This window comes from Elephas maximus, chromosome 27, assembly GCF_024166365.1.
Source record: "Elephas maximus indicus isolate mEleMax1 chromosome 27, mEleMax1 primary haplotype, whole genome shotgun sequence".
Classification (NCBI taxonomy): domain Eukaryota; kingdom Metazoa; phylum Chordata; class Mammalia; order Proboscidea; family Elephantidae; genus Elephas; species Elephas maximus.
In genome coordinates this window covers 32,929,478-32,949,254 of record NC_064845.1, presented here as the reverse complement: position 1 = coordinate 32,949,254, position 19,777 = coordinate 32,929,478, and the positions used below count along the sequence as shown (strand labels likewise).

The 19,777-nt window shown below is 39.4% G+C and overlaps 1 protein-coding gene across 1 annotated transcript in view; it reads right to left on the bottom strand.

Annotated features, from left to right (window-relative positions):
• The window catches only part of ACAD11 (acyl-CoA dehydrogenase family member 11), a 109,089-nt gene that overhangs the window by 67,773 nt on the left and 21,539 nt on the right, over positions 1–19,777 (bottom strand). The window contains exons 2-5 of the mRNA XM_049870877.1: positions 18,234–18,333; positions 11,788–11,913; positions 11,022–11,183; positions 9,077–9,241 (exon numbers count right to left, since the gene is read on the bottom strand). Coding sequence (XP_049726834.1) covers positions 9,077–9,241; positions 11,022–11,183; positions 11,788–11,913; positions 18,234–18,333 — 553 coding nt within the window. The remainder of the gene's footprint in view (positions 1–9,076; positions 9,242–11,021; positions 11,184–11,787; positions 11,914–18,233; positions 18,334–19,777) is intronic.

Below are 19,777 nucleotides of genomic sequence, written 5' to 3'. Positions count from 1 at the left end.
ACTACCAAGATCGGAAGGTAAACTGCTAGCTTAGGTGCCAAGAGCCTGGGGTCAGATGAGGATTCACAATGAGCAACACCAGCAAGCTTCACCAGAAATTCCACATATATTGGATGCAGGCCACACCCCCAAGGAAACTCCCTTTCAACTGATTGGCTGCTCATAGCAGATCTCATCATGGAGGTGATTACATTGTATCAGATCTCATCAGGGAGGTGGTTACATCATTATGCAGCTGCCAAATTACATCATAACTGCCAAACCACTGAGAAGTATGGCTCAGCCAAGTTGACATACAACTTTAACCATCACAAGAAGGAAGCATTACTCATGACATTTATAGCTTAGAGAGATTAAAAACAAACCAGCTGCTCACAGGGATTTTCTTGGCAATGAAGATTAAGAAAATATTACTCATCAATCTGCATGAAAGAGATGTTGTGCAGAAGGCTGAAATGTTTTCAGCAACATCAAGAAAACTTCAAGAGGCCTGTAATTCCCAGAAAGCAGCCTGTGGTGGAAAATGACTGAAAGAATCAAAATGGGTCAAGTAGAAGGCAGAACCACATGCTGAAGGTAGAAGTCTAGATGGGACAAGCAACCTGAGCATTTGAGAAGAATGGAAAAGATTTGAAAAAAATATTATTTTCTAAATGTCACAGGTTTTATTAACGGATGAAGTTACAGCCCAGATGAAATTACACGTATGTATAAATATGTTCCAGGTACAGTTAACCTGGTTTTCTGACTTTATCCTGCAGCAAAAATATGACGATCCAAGGTGAGGGTTGGAGGCAGTGTAAAGCCAAGTTCAAGGGTGGCAGGATTCTGGAATAAGTAACCTAAGGTCAGGAGCCTTTATAATTCTTATATTACTTGCACATATCCACAGTCAAGACATTATTAATTAAACTGATACTAGAAAAAATAGTTTTTGAAATGACTGTCCATGACCATGTGGCCCAGGCAGGGTAAGAGGTCAAGTGAAGTCATGAGGAGCTCATGGATTCTGAAGTCCGATAATCAAACTCGCAGCATCCCAGGGGACGTATAAAGAATGAAGTGGATGGTAAAGAGGATGTGATAAGAAAAAACAAGGGGTTTTAATTTCTAGATCACTGAAGTTGATCAATTCCAGGGCATGAGAAGCAGTTGCAGTGATCAATTCCAGGGCATGAGAAGCAGTTGAGTTGGTCCCGACTCATAGTGACCCTATATACAACAGAACCAAACGCTGCCTGCTCCTGCACCATCCTCACAATTGTTGCTGTGTTTGAGCCCATTGTTGCAGTCAGTGTCAGTCCACCTCGTTCGTTGAAGGTTTTCCTCTTTTTCGCTGACCTTTGCCAAGCATGATGTACTTCTCCAGGAACTGTTCCTTCCTGATAACACACCCCAAGTACGTGAGACAAAGTCTCACCATCCTTGCTTCTAAGGAGAATTTTGGCTGTTGCCAAGACAGATTTTTTTGTTCTTCTGGCAGTAGTATATTCAATATTCTTCACCAACATCATAATTCAAAGGTATCAATTCTTCTTCAGTTTTCCTTATTCATTGTCCAGCTTTCCCAGGCATATGAGGTGACTGAAAATACCATGGCTTGGGTCAGGCACACCTTAGTTCTCAAAATGCCATCTGCTTTTTAACACGTTAAGGAGGTCTTTTGCAGCAGATTTGCAATATATCATTTGATTTCCTGACTGCTGCTTCCACGGCTGTTGATTGTGGATCCAAGTAAAATAAAATAAAATCCTTGACAACTTCAATCTTTTCTCCATTTATCATGATGCTGCTTATTGGTCCAGTTGTGAGAATTTTTGTTTTCTTTATGTTGAGGTGTAACCCATACTGAAGGCTGTAGTCTTTGAACACTAAGTGCTTCAAATCCTCTTCACTTTCAGCAAGCAAGGTTATGTTATCGGCATACTACCGGTTGTTAATGAGTCTTCTTCCAGTCTTGATGCCACATTCTTCTTCATATAGTCCACTTCTCGGATTATTTAATGCTAATAAAGAGCATTTAAAAAAATCTGTAAAGTGAAAAGTTTGAAAAAAAATCCCTTTCTTTTCTAGCTATAAATTAGTTAAATTTTATGACTATGTTTTTCTCCAACTACACCTACATTTTAGAGACAATGGGAAAATTAAAAAGAAAACACAATTACAACAAAAGTGATTTGTATAAATCATTTTTTCTTCATAAGTAAATACAGTAAAACCTGCGAAAACTGGAACCCGTGAAAGACAGAAACCTGTCAGAGACGGAAAACTCAAATGTTTTCCAGAAAAAGTGAGCAAAAGAAAGCGGTAAGACTGCAGTCTGTCAAAGGCTGAAAAATTCCAAGATCCCAAAAAACAGGCAGTCCTGCCAAGCTGTGGCTCCCACAGGTTTCACCGTATATAAAAGCCTACAAGGCAGGGACTTATATATACACACATTTGACATCTTAAATACTTTTGACTGCTAGTTAATGAATGCAGGTGTAATACCTCTGGAATTATCTGTTTCTAGTTAAAAACTGTTTTTCAAGTTAAAAATGGCAATATGCAGATTTTACACTAAGCTTCAAAATCTTAAACAATACTTCACTAGATAGTTAAAATTTACATTTGGACAAACCAGCAAAACTGGATTCCTTTTAAAGACTGTAGTAGGCATGTTGTGCTCCTCAAATACTTGCTCAAACAAGCTTCAAATACTTTACACACAAGTAACGGGAGAAGCTCTGGGGATTGGGAAATGGAGAAACATGCTTTTCTCGGCCATTCCCTTCAGTAGTCATCTACTGGCTAACCCGACACATTCCTGGAAGGTTTATCACTTAAAACTGGTTTTTGTTCTCTTTCTTAATCGCTGTTCTATTTTCTAGCAATAAAAATAAAATATGCTTGTTGTAAAAAAACAAAAAACACTCCAAAACCTCAAACCTCAAATATTACAGAAATGTGTAACTTTTAAGTCTCCTGTAATTCCATTCCCTACAATTACTGTTTTAGTACATATTACGAAAGACTTATTTTTACCATAATATTTTTTCTGAAGACTGGAACTATAGTTACATAGATGCTACCATTGGCAGAATCGGGATGATTGGTACATAGGGCCTGTCTGTATTATTTTTATAAATTCTTGTGAGCACATAATTATTTCAAAATAAAAAGATAAAATAAAAACAGATACAGAAAGAGTTAAGTAATTTGCTTTAAGGCCATACTGCTAGGCAATGAAAATTAAACATATAAGGTGGAAATAGTTACTTAGTGGCTAATTCACTAAAATCAATTTCTTCAACATAGATTCACTCAGAATCATATAACCCAGAATCATATAAGCACCTCCTATATTCTAGGTTCCCTTTTAGACACTGAACATAGATGAACAAGATGCAGTCACTGCTGTAAAGGAGTTCCCAGTCTAGCAGGTCCTCATTTATTGAGCATGTACTATACATATACGGAGCCCTGACGGCATAGCGGTTAACAGCTTGGCTGCTAACCAAAACGTCAGCAGTTCAAATCTACCAGGCACTCGTTAGAAACCCTGTGGGGCAGTTCTACTCTGTGCTATAGGCTCACTATGAGTCAGAATCTACTCGATGGCAATGTGTTTGGTCTGGTTTTACGTAGAGTTAAGGAGCCCTGCTGGTCCAGGGGTTCAAAGTGCTTGGCTGCTGACCAAAAGGTCAGTGGTTCGAACCCACCAGTGACTCCATGGTAGAAAGATGTGGCAGTCTGCTTCCACAAAGATTTACAGCCTTGGACACCCTTCGGGCCATTCTACTTTGTCCTACAGGGTCATTATGAGTTGGAATCGACTCAACTACAGTGGGTTTTCGGTTTTATATATAGAGTCTAGAGGCAAAGGTAAAGGAAAAAAAAAAAGAAAGAATTAAAGATATAATCCTTAACCTCAAAGAAAAAAAAAAAAAGCTTTCAGCCCTATTCCCAGGAATGTACACAGGAGAGCACACACATGCACACCTCGCCATAGTCAGGGGCTGATTCTCCAACTTGTGGCACACCCTCGCTGAAAAAGAAGCAGTCTAATCTCCTAGCTCCTTGTGATGCTTTTTAAAAGAGACAGTAAAGATAAACTACTAAGGAAAATTAAATTTTGAAGTATTTGTAGTTCCTGGTTAATGCCTGTCCACAGTGGGTATCTTCCCTTTTTTAACTGCTTTTGGAGTTCACCTTGTATGACATACTTTAGCACTTGGGTATGTACTGCTCTGTGCTATTTGCTCAGTATCTTTTCTCTCCATTTATATTTTATGCTCATTAAGAGCTATATTTTCTTTCTAGTCCCACAATTGAGAGCACATAGTTAGTAATGAATACATGCTAGCTGACTTGAACTCTGCCAACCATATGTTGCTGCCAGGGAGAAGAAATAGCTACAATATTTACAGCGAAGGGCACAAGCCGATTAAATTTGATTTAACTAATAGTTATTAGGAGCTTACCGAGTATAGGCTAGAAGACATTTTACTAGCTCAGCTGTGACACAATCCTACAACATTAAATAATGATAAAACATATAATTAGTATTACAGCTAAATGCCTTTCTCAGCTGTTTCCTTAAAATACAAATGGCTTGTGAATACTAATGTAAACTGTGGACTTTAGCTAATAACAATGTATCACTATTGGCTCATTAACTGTGACAAAAGTACCACATGAATGGAAGGAGAAACTGTGCTGCCCTAGAAAATTGTCCATTAAGAAAATGGCTCTCCCAGAGTCTGAGAGCATTCCCCTTGAGACCGGGAACCAAAAAAGGATGCCCTTTACCACCACTCTTATTCAACATTGTGCTGGAGGTCCTAGCCAGAGCAATTAGGCTAGATAAAGAAATAAAGGGCATCCAGATTGGCAAGGAAGAAGTAAAAGTATCTCTATTTGCAGATGACATGATCTTATACACAGAGAACCCTACAGAATCCTCAAGAAAAGTACTAAAAGTAATAGAGGAGTTCAGTAAAGTATCACGATACAAGATAAACATAAAAATCAGTTGGATTCCTCTACACCAACAAAAAAAAACATTGTAGAGGAAATTACCAAATCAATACCATTTACAGTAGCCCCCAAGAAGATAAAATACTTAGGAATAAATCTTACCAGAGATGTAAAAGACCAATACAAAGAAAACTACAAGAAACTACTACAAGAAACCAAAAGAGACTTACATAAGTGGAAAAACATACCTTGCTTACAGATAGGAAGACTTAACACTGTAAAAACGTCCATTCTACTAAAAGCAATCTTTAGATACAATGCAATTCCAATCCAAATTCCAATGACATTTTTTAATGAGATGAAGAAACAAATCACCAACTTCATATGGAAGGGAAAGAGGCCCCAGATAAGTAAAGCATTACTGAAAAAGAAGAATAAAGTGGGAAGCCTCACTCTACCTGATTTTAGAACCTATTATACTGCCACAGGAGTCAAAATAGCCTGGTACTGGTACAACAACAGATACATAGACCAATGGAACAGAATTGAGGATCCAGACATAAATCCATCCACGTAGCAGCTGATATTTGACAAAGGCTCATAGTCCGTTAAATGGGGGAAAAGACAGTCTCTTTAACAAATATGCTGGCATAACTGGATATCCTTTGACAAAAAACCAAGATAAGACCCATACCTCACACCATGCACAAAAACTAACTCAAAATGAATCAAAAGACAAATACCTTAATTAAAAAATGGGCAAAGGATATGAACAGGCACTTCACTAAAGAAGACATTCAGGTAGTTAACAGATACATGAGGAAATGCTCACAATCACTACCCTTTAGAGAAATGCAAATCAAAACTACAATGACATTCCATCTCACTCCAACAAGGCTGGCATTAATCCAAAAAACACAAAATAAGAAATGTTGGAGAGGTTGTGGAGAGATTGGAACACTTAGACACTGCTGGTAAGAATATAAAATGGTAGACCCACTTTGGAAATCGACTTGGCACTTCCTTAAAAAACTAAAATACAACTACCATACGATCCAACAATCCCAATCCTTGGAATATATCCTAGAGAAATGAGGGCCTTTACACGAAGAAATATATGCACACCCATGTTCACTGCAGCACTGTTTACAATAGCAAAAAGATGGAAGCAACCAAGGTGCCCATCAATGGATGAATAAATAAATTACGGTATATTCACACACTGGAATACTACGCATCAGTAAAGAACAATGATGAATCCGTGAAAATTTTCTTGACATGGAGGAATCTGGAAGGCATTATGCTGAGTGAAATTAGTCAGTTGCAAGAGGGCAAATACAGTTGCAAAAGGATAAATATTGTCTCAGTCCACTATTATAAGAACTCAAAAAATAGCTTAAACAGAGAAGAAAATATTCTTTGATGGTTACAAGAGTGGAGAGGGAGGGAGAGAGAGGGGTTTTTACTAATTAGATAGTAAGTAAGAACTATTTTACGTGAAGGGAAAGAACACACAATACAGGAGAGGTCAGCACAACCGGACTAAACCAAAAGCAAAGAAGTTTCCTGAATAAACTGAATGCTTCGAAGTCCAGCATAGCCGGGGTGGGAGTTTGGGGACCATGGTTTCAGGGGACATCTAAGTCAACTGGCATAATAAAATCTATTAAGAGAACATTCTATGTCCCACTTTGGAGAGTGGTGTCTGGTGTTTTAAACTCTAGCAAGCAGCCATCTAAAATACATCAATTGGTCTCAACCCACCTGGAGCAAAGAAGAATGAAGAACAACAAAGACACAAGGTAATTATGAGCCCAAGAGTCAGAAAGGTCCACATAAAGCAGAGACTACATCAGCCTGAGACCAGAAGAACTAGATAGTGCCCAGCTACAACCAATGACTGCCCTGACAGGGAACACAACAGAGACTCCCTGAGGGAGCAGGAGAGCAGTAGGATGCAGACCTCAAATTCTCGTAAAAGACCCAACTTAATGGTCTGAGACTAGAAGGACCCTGGAGGTCATGGTCCCCAGACCTTCTGTTAGCTCAAGACAGGAACCATTCCTAAACCCAACTCTTCAGACAGAGATTGGACTGGACTATGGGATAGAAAATGATTCTGGTGAACAGTGAGATTCTTGAATTAAGTAGACACAAGACTATGTGGGCAGCTCCTGTCTGGAGAGGAGATGAGAAGGCAGAGGGTGTCAGAAGCTGGCCGAATGGACACGAAAATAGAGAGTGGAGGGAAGGAGTGTGCTCTCTCATCAGAGGGAGAGCAACTAGGAGTATATAGCAAGGTGTATATAAATTTTTTATGAAAGCCTAACTTGATTTGTAAACTTTCACTTAAAGCACAATAAAAATTAAAAAAAAAAAAAAGGCTCTCCCAAACTACTGAATATCCTCCTTTTATGAAGGAAGATGATATATGTTTAGCAAATCTGCTCCTGTAACAAATTGTTTTAAACATGATATTAAATATAACACCAAAAACCAAACCCGCTGCTGTCAAGTTGATTCTGGCTCATAGCAATCCCACAGGGTTTTCAAGGCTGTAAATCTTTATGGAAGCAGATTGCCACATCTTACTCCCATGGAGTTGCTGGTGGTTTTGAAAGATCAACCTTTCAGTTAGCAGTCAAGCACTTTAACCACTGTGCCACCAGAGCTCTCAGATATTAAATATAGAAGGGGAAAAATTATTTGGTACTTACAGTAGCTTATCACTACTTTCAGGTATCATGATTAATCCTAAAATGTAAACATCTTAGAAGACAACACACAAACCATTAGATCCAGGTCTGGATCTGTTCTTTACAGAGGACTCTGATTTACTGAAAGATAGACTCCTAAAATATTAACAAATCGAATGCTGTAGGCCAATTTCTGCCATGTTTTAAGGTATAAACTTTTATAATCTGTCCAGGTTATAAATTAAAATTCCCACTATAAGGGTAGCTATTTGACAAAGTTAGTATGAAAAATTCATCAGTGCCATTGACAAAAGGTTACTCACACGTGCATATATAATTGTTGTCAGTTTCTGTCGATTTGATTTTGACTCATGATGACCCCATGTGACCTTTCAGAAGCAGATCGCCAGGCCTGTCCTCTGACGTGCCTCTGGATAGGTTCGGTTAATAGTTCAGCGTCACCCAAGCGCTCTCATATATAATTATATGGACATAATTCTAAAATCCAAAGTGACTTTTCTATGAAAAATATTCTGCCCTGCTGATGAATGTGCTCACATATCTTTATATTATGTTATTTTTGGACTTTCAGTTGATGTTGAACTACTTTATAATGGTAGCAATGTAATTTATAATGGCATTTTCCCCCTGTACTCTTTCTGTAGGAAAAATACACGAAACCCAGAAAATTAGCACATGAACTTAGAGCAACTTTTCCTGCCCTAAAACATCTTAACATTTGGAGAAAACGATTGAAGCAGGATTCAGTGAACTTTAAATTGTTCTTATTACTGTAAGAACACTAAAGGCTAAGTGGCTTGCCCAAAGGCACACAGTTAGTGAGACAAAAACCAAGGCAGTTTCCTCATTCCCTCCATGCTCCTCCAGTCATGGACCTTACTATCTGTGCTCAGTGGAGGGTGACAGCTTTGATTTATATGTACTCTTTATAAAGATTACGTTGAGTACATTTACACAGAGCAAGCTTACCTTAATTTCATACAATGCTACTGAGGATTTTTCTGGAATTCTATTCACTTAAGCTTATAATAAACAAAATTTTTTTCATATGAAAAAAAACCAAAGAAATGAAAATGAACCAGAAGAAAGAGCAAGAATGTGGATAAGCTAAAGATGTTAAGTAGCCAATGAAAAACTTCCTGAAGGAAACAGTGATATGTCTGTATAATTCCCAAGTCCTTTTTAAGCAGTAAATCAGGTATCAGGATTAGATCCGGCCTTAAGGGCAGGTAGCTACCTATGCCAGTGTGCAGGATGCATTTCTGAAAGTTTTGAGTGGTGAAGGCAGTCCCTAGCTGCAGGACAAGAATGGGGATGAGAAGGACTCCTTTGGTGCTCTGGGGGAGTGTCCATTTAGTACTTGTGTCCCCAATCACACCTACTCAGTGTATTTTACATACCTCTTTAGGGTGGAAAACTATGTTATCTAGTTTGAAATCTCCATGAATCAAACTTTCTTCATTGTCATTATCTGGCAAGTTTTTCATTAGCCAGTCAGATAGCTGGCTCATAGCAGGGATGTCCTGATGAGCTGCGGCTTGATATTGTTCTGTCCAGGTTGATACCTAAAGATACATAAATAAGAAAACCGAGCTAAAAATAGAATACAAGCTCCGGCATCCTAAATTTAAAACAAATTTCAAGGATATGCAACTTGCTTTTACTCCTAAATGCTCAAGACAACTGCCTGTAAGTAATAACTCATGTCAGCTCCTTTTCCATCTAGTTCCATTTTACTTACCCAGCTTTTTATCAGGGAAAAAATAAAAATTCGAGGATGGGCAACAAGAGACATAGGTTCTAATCTTTTTCTGTAACTATTTGGTGGAAAGAAAAAAAAAAGGCACACATACACAAATAAACAGGCATAGAAAATTTCTGGAAGGGATCACAAGAAAGAAGAAACTCCTGAAAAAGACAACAGAGGGCTGGAAGAAGCGGGAGGGATTTAATTTTCATTTTAATATCCTTTCTGACGACTCACAGAATCTTATTACACATATGAGAAGTGTAAAGACTCTTTATTGTTCTTAGACTCGAATGCAAACAAGACAACCTATTCCCAAAGTCCTCCATCAACTGGGACCATAGTATTTGTCTGCTTGTATCTCTCCATGGAGTCCCTGGGTGCCGCAAAGGGTTAATGTTTGGCTGCTAACCAAAAGGCTGAAGGTTGGAGACTACCTAGAGGTGTCTTGGAAGAAAGGCCTGGTCATCCATTTTTTGAAAAATTAGCCCTTTTGAAAGCCCTATGGAGCACAGTTTTACTCTGACACACGTGGGGTCGCCATGAGTCAGAATCAATTCAACAGCATCTGGTATCTCTCTGCACCCCCCAAGGTATTTCTTCGCAATTTAGTGCAGTAGGATAAAGATCTTCATCACTGTAGTCACAAAGACCTGGGTTTAAATTTCATCTAAGCCACTCAGTTGTATATTACTTGATCCCTGTAAGCCTCTGTTTCCTCGTCTGCAAAAAGAGTCTAATAATATAATACCTATGTCTTAGCATTGTTGCAACAATCAAAAGAGGTCCACAGCTCACACAGCCTGGAACTTGGCATAAACTGATTATACTCTAAACCTTAGTTCCCTTTTCTCTCTCTCCACTGCCTTCCTGAACTCCCAAAATGACATGCTTACAAAAGAAATCACTCCAGACATACCTGCTCCTGCTGTTCCTTTGAGCTGAAATGCCCAACATCTCTTCCTCATCACTCTAAATTTTATCCTTCCTTAAATACCCACTACAAGACATCTCTTTTCCAGGAAGCTTTCCTCCCTAAGCAAGAGCACACCAATCTCTGCCCTCTGAATGGCTCACCTCTCGTGATGAATACCAGAAAATTAAGTACCAAATTATACATTCATTCAGACCATTTTTAAGCTGTTTTATGCATATGAGATTCACAGATAGGTCTCTCAAAAGTGAGCATAAGTTCCTTTAGGAGACTTATCTTCTATTTTCTTGATATTTTACACAGTATTCGGCAGGTATTAATCACACAGTCACTTGTAATAAATACCTGTTAACCTAGCTTAAAAAGGGAAATGGTATATAAAACATAGTGGTAACATTAAGTGAAGAGTGTAAACAGCTTTCGATTTGCATTCAAGTACATGCTGTCAATTACAGAAGCTTTTTTCTGAACAAAACCTGATCTGCAAAAAAAACAAGGAAAATCATTTTATGCTGAAAACAAGTAAAACTGAAGGTTGATATTAACTGTCATAGCCAATGTTTCAGAAAGCTATAAAATAACAGAATTGTACTTTTGACTAATAATGTACAGTACACTATTTCCAGCAACCCGAGAAAAGGAACGCTGTCCGTAGATGCATTACCTGTCTTTTGCAGTACCCAGCGCCTCTGCCATAGCCCTCCAGCTGCAATGACTGGATATTCAAGGAATGTAATCGAGCCAAGGTTTCAATCACGGCCACGTATATGGCCGAGCACTCTGCTGGGCTAACTCCAGGAATTGTGAAATCGCGAAAGATTCTCCCCTATGAAAGAGATTATTTAAAAAAAAAAAAATTTTTTTTTCCATACCGATTAATTGCTATATCATCATTCTTACTCCTTACAAGGCCTGAAAACGATCAGGATCACAGTTTTGTAACCAAAACCAATTCTTTGTGGAATATGCTTGAAAACATTCATTTGTAAAACCTGTTTAACGTAAGAGTACGTGCTCCAAAAGAAATTACAAGGATAAGCCATGATGAACTTAAAGCTCCAAAACTACTTTCACGTTACGTTTTACAAAAAATAAGAATAATTTAATTATTTATTGTTATTAGTGGCTCGATTTTCTATTTGGAGATTCTCACTCCCTTCCCTTTTGTCCCCCGCCCTTATTGCCATTTCATATGGCTCTTTACTGACACCTAGAGGAAAATGCACGAATAAGTCAGTACACCCTAATAACTACATTTGTTCCTACTCTTCCACATTGTGTGCGTTGAAATTAAAACAAAAGTTTAAGCCTTTTTTTTAAAGCTGTCTAATGACCTAAAATGTTGAAGAAGAAATGCTATTATTTAGCAACATCTAACATCAGAATTAAAAATAAAATCCATAACAAAGTAAGATTAAAGGCTAATTTACCTGCACATGTTCCATCACGTAAAAATCTGTTCCGATAATAGAAGCATCGCTGCAGTACAGTAAAGGCTTGGGAACAGGGAATCCAACTGAATACAAGGCCTTCTGGACTTGAAATTCTCTATAAATCTAAGTAGAATGATGGGTTATTAAAAATCAGAAACATAGGCATTTAAAAACTGCTCCTGAGCTAACATTAAGGCTAGAGATAAATGCTAGAACAATAGCAACAAATAACCTTAAAAGTAAGTAAGGAATTTTCTTACTTCAATCATTAATACATTAGGACAGAACTAAAAAATGAGTTTTCCAGGTTATTCGATTACTTCATCAGGCTAAAAGGATGGACACCTGCAATGGGGCTTAACCTTGGCTCTGGTAATGCTGGGAAACAGCTCCTGACCAACACTTCACAGATTTTATCCTAAAGCATCCTTTTGTTCCCAGCAGCTCCTTGCTCACTCTCTCTAATCCTTCCCAAAGGGACCCTGCCAAGTCTCTGTTCTAGCTCTCAGCAACAGCCAGCTAGAGCTAAGCCAAGCAGCATCACGGGAGTAAGAGCTTTCTCAGCATCCAGAGTGCATTCAGGCCATATAGCGCTCAGTCTATCAGCCTGGCTCCTTTCTAGAGTCTGCATCCCCAAACCAGTAGAGAGGAAGTGCTCTGTCCTCAGCTTCTTTGCTCATATGAGGCCTCCAAATTTATACTATTCTGAATATACTCTGATGTACATAAATTATGTTTCAAACCTCATTTTAAAAAATGTCCAAAAATTCTGAGGTACCCTGAATCTGGCCTGTTTTCACATCAAATGCTACTCATTGCTAAACTCGAAGAAGATGCACTAAGAGGAAAGGGATACGCAGGGCTTTTTAGGAATACTGCTGCTGTAATTTAAGTGTCCAGTCAGCTTTGTAAATTTCAAAACAGCACTCTTGTTTACACATCAGTCTAGGCCTTGTCTGATGAGCATGGGTGCCCTGGAGTCCAGTTTTTTCTAGGTATTCTGACAAAACCGAGGTCTATGCCTTTTAGACTAAGGATGAGATCCAGACAATATCTCAATGACCTCTACGTCACGCTTGGGGTCTGGTCTGAAGAGGTAGCTGGATGTCTTCTAGCTTATGTCTTTCTCTCCTCTGCAATGATCTCTATATTATAGATGAGGAAGCTGAGCTCAGATAGATTACATGACTAGACCAGGGTCCCATGACTAATAAATTCTGGGGCAAAAAATTGAACTAGGCCCATTGACTCCTGTTGAATTTGTTACCCTACAGTAAAACATCTTCATATATGTTAATATAATCGATATGGATAAAAGACAGCTTCCTTAGGAAACTGTGAGGATGCTAGCTTTGAAGGAATTCCTTTTTCGGACCTAGTCCTTGGGATGGGGTAGTTATCCTTGAGCAGAAACAAAATAGTCTATTCTAATGATGTGCAATTTAAATAGCTGTTATGAATACTAGGATTTTGGGAAATTAAGGAAATAGAAAAAGATAAAAAGGTTTAAGGTGATAAAAAAAAAAAAAAGGTGATATAGGGTTTCCCAAATTAGGCAAAAGGAAAATGAAATACAGCAAGAAGCCACAGAATTTGGGTAAGGTGACCAATTTCTCACCATTTCTAATACATACTGCAGGGAAGAACATATTCTTGCCCAACCTACCCACCCGCCCCCGAAAAAGAACAGTGTACATATCTAAAAAAAAGTCATAAATTCAATGCCTACAGGAGCCACCCAGAGGATGTAAACAGAAGAAGCAAGTAGAGAGAGGTGGGACTGTTACAATTTATAGAGCCCAGTTCCTCTCTAGAGGGGAAAAATGCTAACTTGTTCTACTGGATTGTTGCCACATGGGAATGCAGGCCAAGTGCTGCTGGCTTGGCTCCCCAAAGGGTGACTGATGAAAGCTAGAAAAGTGAGGGGGTGAGAGTGGAAATGCTTCAGGCAGCATAGAGGATAAAGCTATAAATAGGGCGTTGCAGGGTACTGGGGGAGGCTGTTGGGTGCTTGTGGGAAGGGAAAAGCACCCACTTCTTCAGGAGATCAAAGAAGGCATATGCTTCCACTGCAGGGGTATGAGGGTTCTTTCTGGTGCTCAGGGCTGCTGTGGAGTTCAACAGAGCTATTGGGAGAGGAGTCAGCCAGAGGCAAAGCAGGAGTCCAAATAAAACGACCTCCTCAACTAAGAGGAAGGTTGGGGTGGCCGTTCAGGCCTATCACCAAGGACCTTAGGGTGCAGTAGAGCTATGACGCAGACCAGGTGAAGACGACTCATCTGTATGCAAAGCTGCGTTGCCCCAGACTCAGGTAATGGTGACCAGCCACTTCCAAGGAGGGGAAACCACGCAGCTCATTTGGAATGCAGGGAGGAAAGCGTAGCTGCTGCAATGACTGGAGCTGGGAAGGGGCTAAACCACTGCCCAGGTCAGAGCAGCCAATGGACCAATGGCTATAGCAAGGAGTGTTTATAATATAACCCCTCTGCTCTTGGGAAGTGGGGGAGACATAGAGGTTTGGAAGGGATGGGAGAATGAAGCAACCGCAGAATGGGAGCATTACTTTTTTGCAATGCAGATTTAGGAAAAATGAAGGGAGTTGAAACAAAGTACAGGCATACCTCATACCTCAGAGATATTGTGGACTCGGATCCAGACTGCCGTGGTAAAGAGAATGTCATAATAAAGTGAGTCACACAAACTTTTCAGTTTCCCAATGCATATAAAAGTTATGCCTACACTATACTGTAGTCTATTAGGAGCCCTGGTGGTGCAGTGGTTAAAAGCTACAGTGAGATACAGCTGCTAGCCAAAAGGTCGGCAGTTCGAAACCACCAGCCGCTCCTTGGAAGCCCTGGGCAGTTCTACCCGGTTCTACAGGGTCACTATGAGTCAGAATCAACTCGATGGCAATGGGTTTGGTTTTTGGTTTGGGTAGTCTATTAAGTGTGCGATAATAATATGTATAAAAATATATACATACCTTAATTTAAAAATACTGCTAAAAAATGCTAACCATCATCTGAAGTTTCAGCAAGTCATAAACTTTTTGCTGGTGGAGGGTCTTGCCTCCATGTTGATGGTTGCTGACAGATGAGAGTGGTGGTTGCTGAAGGCTGGAGTAGCTGCGGCAATTTCTTAAAATAAAAATGAAGTTTGCTGCATTGACTGGCTCTTCCTTTCACAAAAGATTTCTCTGTAGCACGTGATGCTGTTCGATAGCATTTTACCCACAGCAGAACTTTCAAAATTGGAGTCAATTCTCTCAAACTCTGTCACAGCTTTATCAAGGAAGTTTATGTAAAATTCTAAATCTTCTGTTGTCATTTCAACAACGTTCACAGCATCTTCACCAAGAACAGATTCCAGCCTAAGAAACAGCTCCCCATCTGTTGAAGTTTCATCCTGAGATTGCAGCAACTCAGCCACGCCTTCAGGCTCCACTTCTAATTCTGGTTCTCTTGTTATTTCTACCACATCTGCAGTTACCTCCTCCACTGAAGTCTCGAACCCTTCAAAGTCGTCCACGAGGGTTGGAATCAACTTCTTCCAAACTCCTGTTAACGTCGATGTTTTGACCTCCTCCCATGAATCACAAATGCTCTTAATGGCATCTAGAATGGTGAGTCCTTTCCAGAAAGTTTTCAATTTACTTTGCCCAGGTCTGTCAGAAAAATCACTATCTACGGAGCTATAACCTTACAAAATGTATTTCTTATATAATAAGACATGAAAGTCGAAATTACTCCTGGATCCACGGGCTATAGAATAGACATTGTGTTGCTGTTGTTATTACTGCATGCTATTGAGTCGATTCTGACTCACACAGGACAGAGTAGAACTGTCCCACAGGGTTTCCAAGGAATGACTGCTGGATTCGAACTGCCAACCTTTTGGTTGGCAACCTTTACCCTTAACCACTTTGTCACCTGAGATGCTGTGTTAGCAGCCATGAAAACAACATCTCCTTGTACATGTCCATCAGAGCTCCTGGGTGACCAGGTACATCATCAATGAGCAGTAATATTTTGAAAGGTGTCTTTTTTTCTGAGCAGTAGGTCTCAACAGTAGGCTTGAAACGTTCAGTAAACTATGCTGTAAACAGATGTGCTGTCATCCAGGCTTTGCTGTTCCATTCACAGAGCACAGGCAGAATAGATTTAGCATAATTCTTAAGGGCCCCATGATTTTCAGAATGGTTTATGAGCATTGGTTTCAATTAAAGTCACCAACTGCACTAGCCCCTAACAAGAAAGTCAGCCTGTCCTTTGAAGCTTTGAAGCCAGGCATTGACTTCTCCTCTCTAGCTATGAAAGTCCTAGATGGCATCTTCTTCCAATATAAGGCTGTTTAGTCTACACTGCAAATCTACTGTTTAGTGTAGCCACCTTCATCAATTATCTTAGCTAGATCTTCTGGATAACTTCCTACAGCTTCCACATCAGCACTTGTTCCTTCACCTTGCACTTTATGTTATGGAGATGGCTTCTTTCTTAAACCTCATGAACCAACCTCTGCTGGCTTCAAACTTTTCTTCTGCAGCTTCCTCCCCTCTCTCAGCCTGCATAGAATTGAAACGAGTTGGTGCCTTGCTCTCGATTAGGCTTTGGCTTAACAGAATGTTGTGGCTGGTTTGATCTATTCAAATCACTAAGACTTTCTCCGTATCAGCAGTCAGGTGGTTTCACTTTCTTATCATTCATATGTTCATTAGAGTAGCACTTTTAATTTTCTTCAAGGACTTTTCCTTTGCATTCACAACTTGGCTAAGTGTTTGGCAAAAGGTGTCTAGCTTTCAGCCTATCTTGGCTTCTGACATGCCTTCATCACTAAGCTTAATCATTTTGAGCTTCTGATTTAAAGTGAGAGACGTGCATCTCTTCCTTTCACTTGAACACTTAGAGGCCACTGTAGGGTTATTAACTGGCCTAATTTCAATACTGTCATGTCCCAGAGAATGGGGAGGCCCAAGAAGAGGGAGAGAGACAGGGGAACCGCTGGCCAGTTAAGTTCGCCGTCTTATATGGGCAGGGTTCGTGGCACCCCAAAACAATTACAATAGTAACATCAAAGATCACTGATCACAGAGCACCATAACAGATACAATAATAATGAAAATTTTGAAGTATTGGGAGAATTACCAAAACGTGACGCAGAGACACGAAGTGAGCACATGGTGTTGGAAAAATGGCACCGATAGACTTGCCTGATGCAGGGTTGCCACAAACCTTCAATTTGTAAAAAAACACAGTATCTTTGAAGTACAATAAAGAAAGCACAATAAAATGAGTTATGCCCATACTCCAGATCCCTCAGCCATGTCATGCTGAGAAGATTTAATAAAAGTTATCCAATATTTTTGATCATAAGCATCTAAGTTACTTCATATTTCTAAGAATTTGATGGGGCCCAGAAAGTTAAGGGTGTCAAGGTACAAAACGAAAGGTTGAAGTCAGAATCTGCATTTTCTATCACTGTGATATTAAAACCACCCCTCAATGGTCTTTCCCCAGGGGAGCTAGGCCTAAGAAGCATCTGTGATACATGATTCAAAAAAAGAACAAAAACAGAAGAAAAAAAAACCAACTGCTGTCAGTGGATTCGCATGGCAACCCACGTGTGTCAGAGTAGAAATGTACTCTATAGGGTTTCCAGTGGCTGATTTTTCACCAGGGAGGCTGGGTGGACTTCAACCTCCAACTTTTTGGTTAGTGGACAAGAGTTTAACCATTTGCGCCACCCGCGGACTCCATTACACATGATCATAATGCCCTAAATATACACTGGGGGCCCTGATGGTGCAGTGTTTAAGAGCTTGGCTGCTAACCAGGAAGTCGGCAGTTTGAATATACACAGTGATTTTTATGTTCTCTAGTACTTTGATTTCTGTCCTTTCCTGTTCTCTTCTCTAAAAATCCATGGTAAATACCTGTTTTCTGAAAACAGAAAAATTCAGTTTTTAACGAAGATCTTTTAAAATCCTCACTGATAAATCTAATATCAGAATGATTATTAAAAGCTTTCTTTTCATTACTAAAAGATCAGAGAATAATCATAGCAAATTTATTAAATAGTTCATTAAGTAGATATTAGTATATGAAATTATAATTCCATATTTTATATAATTTAAATATATAATTAAGATGAAAACATCCACAAATGAGCAGTACTGAAAATATTCACAGAATGACTATACTTCTGGCCAACTGTACAGGGAGGAATCAAACCCACAAGAGGACTGGGTGTTGCTCAAGATTAACAGCCCAGAGATTTCAACCCCAAGTCCTTTTCAAAAACAGAAAGGGATATAATTCAAGTGAAATTTTAATCTAGCTGAGAAATAAAATGTGTTTTCTATTACTTATTAATAATGAGATGTCTTTAAAAGCAATTTAAATTATTTTTGTATGAATGAAATAATTTGTTTGACCCGTATACCATACCTTGTGTGCTTTAGGAAGAAGGGAACCCGGTGGTTTTTTCCTGAGTACATATGCTTGACTGCCCTTCTGGAGATAAAAGGTTGGATTGGACTGTCCTAATCTAGGTAAGAGCAGAGAAAGGGTCAATTACAAAGATATATTTTCCTTCTTCTCCAAATCCTACTGGAATGTCAGAAGAAACATGAAATAAAAATAAAATTCATCTCAATGCTGGAAAGCCAAGAGGGATGCTACCAGCAGCTCACAACAGCAGCTTCTGGATGATAATAAAGCAGATGGGAACCAGTTGGCAGTGGGGAATCTATAAACCAAGAGGTAGGAGAGAAGATGTCATACTCTGAAAAACATGAGTTTTATCAGAAGTCCCCCTAGGACAATGCCTAGAATCAAGGCAACAGAGGCAGGAAGAAGATATATTGGGTGATCAGTCAGAAAATTAATTAAAGGATGCCAGAAAAGCTGGCTTAGTGCCCCTCACCTGCCCTTGGAGCAGATAATCCCCACTGGCGTGGCAAAGGCTACCACCCAAGTACAGCTCTCTACACTGGAAGTTCTGATAATCAATACACCAGAGTGAGCATCTGGACTAGGGAAGCACAGCGGGGTCCCGGTTAACTCACAGACATCAGGGCACCAGCCTTCCCCACTAGGTGAACAGAAATTTTCACAGGGACTAAGGAGATATACTCCAGCTACCAAAACTATCAATCTAGACCGTCACTTACTATATAGACAATTAAGAATCACTCAACTTTTGAAAAATCCCGCAGCATGAAAGAAAGGCCCTAAACTAAATAAACAGAAGAATCAATCCCTGAGATAACAGGTAATATGGGAAAGTGAAAAAAATCTTTTGACATGAGCATAATTGATATTTTCTGAGAGATTTAAGGGGGAACTTCAACCATAAAACAACATTGAAACATAAGCTATTAAACAACAATCAGAATTCTTTGGGGGGTGGGGGGACAAATAAGTTGATACAATAATTTACCCTCCTCTCAAATCAAGACATGAGCTAAAGCACAGAATGGATGCAGGTGAAGATAAATCAGTAAGCTAAAATATGTGAGGTAGTTTCCCAAAATACAAAGCAAAAAAATAAAAAAGGTGAAAAATGTGATAGAAAAGTTAAGAGATCCAAAAGCTCCAAGTGGACATATATATGTATTTGGGGGGAAGAGAGCACTGTCTAACGCACTACAGGGGAATTCTGGGGTATAAGTTATACCTGAGAGTTGTCATATCCCCCAAAGCAAGGATGCTGAGGATTTCATACTCCTGGTAACAGGCTATCTCAGGCACTACAGCATTCAGGGCAAAGGAGGCTCCAGTAGCCAGAGGGCAAGCTTCTCAAAAGGAAACCACGGGTGCTGGCTGTTGGGAGCTGTTATGGACTGAACTGTGTCCCCCAAAAATATGTATTGTAAATCCTAACCCCTCTACCTGTGGCTATCATCCCATTTAGGAATGGGTTTTCTTTGTTATACGAAGAGGCTGTATCAGTGTACAGTGTGTTTTAAGCCAATTACCTCTGACATATA